The 3739-nt window shown below is 48.6% G+C and overlaps 1 protein-coding gene across 1 annotated transcript in view; it reads right to left on the reverse strand.

The window, feature by feature from the left end:
* The window catches only part of Otoa (otoancorin), an 82144-nt gene that overhangs the window by 33817 nt on the left and 44588 nt on the right, over positions 1 to 3739 (reverse strand). The window contains exons 14-15 of the mRNA XM_005351171.2: positions 1364 to 1531; positions 713 to 856 (exon numbers count right to left, since the gene is read on the reverse strand). Of these exons, the coding sequence (XP_005351228.1) occupies positions 713 to 856; positions 1364 to 1531 (312 nt within the window). The remainder of the gene's footprint in view (positions 1 to 712; positions 857 to 1363; positions 1532 to 3739) is intronic.

Raw genomic sequence — 3739 nt, forward strand, 5'->3', positions numbered from 1 at the left:
AAGACAGAGGAGATCCCTAGGGCTCCCCAGACAGCCAGTCTAACTAAATCAGCAAGCTCTAGTGAGAACTGAGAGAGTCTGAAGTAAAGGGTGACCGAGAAAGGCACCTGAGGTTGACTTCTGGCCTACACACACACATATTTCCCCACACACGTGCAACAGGCAACATAAATCACTTCATAAGCAAATGAAGTGGAGCATGACTAACTCAACAGGAAGTCAGGGAAGGTCCCACGGCCAGAGAGCAATCTCAGTAACACCACCTTTTCAAGCAGCCCGGACGCTGGCGATGTCTACTCATAAACACATAGCGGCGGTAACATGTACAGCATGCTTCTCTCGGGCTGGGCGTCCTGTGTCACCATTGTTACCCGTAATCATCCTCATTTTACACACGAGGCAACTGGGGTCATGTGAGGAGAAGTCCCTTCCCCGCAGCTAATAAATGGCAGTCAGGATTCATCCTCAGGCCTTGTCTACCTTCTTACCACACACAGCTTTGCTCCCTGGGCTCAACAACAAGAATAGAGTGTCTTTTCAATCTGACCTTAAACAGACCATTCCCATAAAGACAAACAGTGAGGAGTGCGTGTTCAGAGTTGGCTGTGTAACTCGGCGGAAACGCTCTCGCCTGTCTGTGGGAGGCCCTGGGTTCCACTCTCCACATCACAGAAGGAAATACAAAGTTGATCTGTGAGCCCTGCAGTCCTACCTGGCTCCTCCGCAGCTTCTTCTCCTTCAGGACTGTAGCGTTGAACCGGGATCCTTTCCACAGATCAGAGAGAGACACTTCCTTGAATAGAGCTCTGGGCACCTCCACAAGGCCTGAAACAGCAGCATCTTCTGCTTCCATCAGCTGCCAAAATTGAGAGGAAAGACAGAACACAGACTGACTTCTGAGTGTGTCTAGACACTGCTTCCCAGGTCGTAAAACTTACTTGATCTGCCTAGCAATCGCATGAAGTAGGGACGGTTACTACCCCCATTTTACAAGTGATTAAACTGAGGCTTAAAATTGGTGAGTTGGAAGCTGGTCAGTGTGACTCAAACCTGAGTCTGTGTAGCTCTAAAACCCACTATTGGAGATGGAATATGAACAGCTCCTCTCGATAGCTCATGTTTGGAAAACAAACTAGGAAAGCAAAGGGGTCTGAGGAGAGGGTATCATGGTCAAAGGCCCACTATCCACAAGGGAAGACGCACCGCCAGGGGCTACGTCTTCTGGATTCAGAACACCCCACACACCAACAGCTGGAATAACCCCAGCCAAAATGAACAGCCCAAAGTCATGGCGTATTGCCAGACTCTGTAAAGCACACGCTCTGTAAGCCATGTGGCTAAGGATCAGACTGTCACCTCTCACCTTCCTGAGGATAGCTTTCTGCTGGGCAGGTGACAGACGGGACACATGTTGGGAAACAGGGCTTCTCAGGACCTGCCAGAGGTCCTTGTGGTCCAGGTTGAAGAAGGCTTCTGTGCTGACCCCTGTGAGCAGCATGCCCATCTGGCTGGCACTGTAGAAGGACAGCACCTGGCAGAGAAGCAGTCGTGAGAACCATGCTCTCTCAGACATTTCTAGGCCAACCTGATGCAGGTACTGGGATGGGTGATAGCCAAGGGGAGCAAGGTGGATACTACACACATGACTGTCCTTCTATCAATAAAGAGAGTTAGATATAAACCGTGAGACCATGGTAAGTTCTCTGGTGGGGACTGCTATCCTTTGCAAGTCCATATGAACATAAAAAAGTGGTGGTCCCTGATGGGTTTTGGTATTTGACACTAGACAGGAGACCAGCTTCTTTGTCCAGGACAGCAATGGAATTGCAACTATCTCCCTCTGCTTCCTGGAATTATTTGCACAGAAAATGTCATCATAGACTCCCAGAACCTCCATCAAGGTCAAGAAAAGCCAAGGTCTTCAGAGTGTCAAAATGAAGTCATCGTGAACCTAGAGAAATGAAACAAATGCTGGCCTTGGCCTTGAGTACAGAAGTGAACATGAGTGAACCATGGTTGTCTTCACTGGAGTTACCATTGCCATGATGAAACACCATCACCAAAAACCAAGTTGGCAAGGAAAGGGTTTATTTGGCTTACACTTCCACATTGTAGTCCATCATGGAAGGAAGTCGGGGCAGGAACTCAAATAGAGCAGGAACCTGGAAGCAGGAACTGAGGCAGAGGTCATGGAGGGGTGCTGCTTACTGGCTTGTTTCCCATGGCTTGCTCAGTCTGCTTCATTTTTTTAGAACCCTAAACGACCTACCCAGGGATGGTACCACCCACAATGGGCCGGGCCCTCTCCCGTCAATTATTAAAAAAAAATGTCTTACAGGCAGTATTATAGCCAGATCCTAAAGAGGCATTTTCTTAATTGAGGGTCCCTCCTCTCTGATGACTCTAGCTTCTGTCAAGTTGACAGAAAACTAAAACTAGCCAGTACAATGGTGCCATGGTAGAGATGGCATTCACAAGCAGACTCCAAAGCAGACGCCTTGAGCTTTGCCCTCTATGTTTGCCTTCCGCTGTAACTTTGGCAACTCAATCTCTACATTCTCTATGCCCCACGTGAATAGCCTCAGAAATGAAGGCTGTTAACTGAGACCATTAGGATGATAGGAAAACTAAGTGATTAAACCACTTAGAATAGAGCCCAGCATACAATAAGCACTCCATAAATGTTTACTATTGTGTGTAAGAACCAAGTCTCTGGGGCCTGGAGCCTTTTTTCTGAACCCAACATGGAGAAAACTCTCCCCACACATACCGTAAGAAGGCAGCTACAGTGTGGACCAAGGCTCCTGCCCTCTCTACAGCCCAGGACTGAGACAAAAAAGCATCACTCCTGACACCAGTGTGATGGGGAATCCTGCCTGCCAACCTGTTCAGAAACACCTAAGAGGTGAATAAAGCTGTGAACATGCCTCTTAGAACATTTTCAGGGAACTTTAGCTTCCTGGCCACCAAGAGATGAACAACCTATACTTCCACACAGTCTTTCGGCCGCGATGTTTTGCGTGGCCTCACACTCAGAGCTAGAGAGCCAGCTGACCACAGACTGAAACCTCTAACTCTGCAAAGCCAAGGAAGGCTTGCCTCCTTTAGTCTGTTTCTCTCGGGTAGCTAGCTGGCTGTCACAGCCATGAAAATTCTGCTCTCATGCATGCTAGGAAGTGTGTGGGCAGCCTTGAAACAAAGGAGCAAATCCGGGGGAGGGGGGTGTCCCGCAAGTGTCCATGGTTCCGTAGAGGCTTCCTCAAAGAGCTCACAGCCTGTTATGTCCCTGATGCCCTGTGTCTCCCTGTGCACTGCTCGAGTAATCCGCAGCAGTGTCGTGAGGAAGGAGTCTTAGCCCCATCTTAAAACAGGGCCACTAGGGCAGAGAAAAATTAAGCTATTGCCTAATGTCACGCAACAAGCAGACAACAGAGCAAAGATTCAAACCCCGGTCACTTCCTCCACACTTCTGTGGAGTTGTTTCTACTGGATGTGCGCATGGCTGACGGTTACAGACAGAATGCTTGTGGCCTCCTCCAAAATCCATTCGCTGACTCCTAGCCCCTGTGCGATGGTATTGGGTTACAATGAGGTCACGAGATAGCTTGGTTAGTTTTACATCAACTTGACACAAGCTAGAGTCATTTGGAAAGTTGGACTCTCAATTGAGAAAATGCCTCGATTGGCCTATAGGCAAGTCTGTCTGGTAGTTTCTTGATTGATGATTGGTATGGGGAGG

The sequence above is a fragment of the Microtus ochrogaster genome, chromosome 8 (assembly GCF_000317375.1).
Source record: "Microtus ochrogaster isolate Prairie Vole_2 chromosome 8, MicOch1.0, whole genome shotgun sequence".
NCBI lineage: Eukaryota > Metazoa > Chordata > Mammalia > Rodentia > Cricetidae > Microtus > Microtus ochrogaster.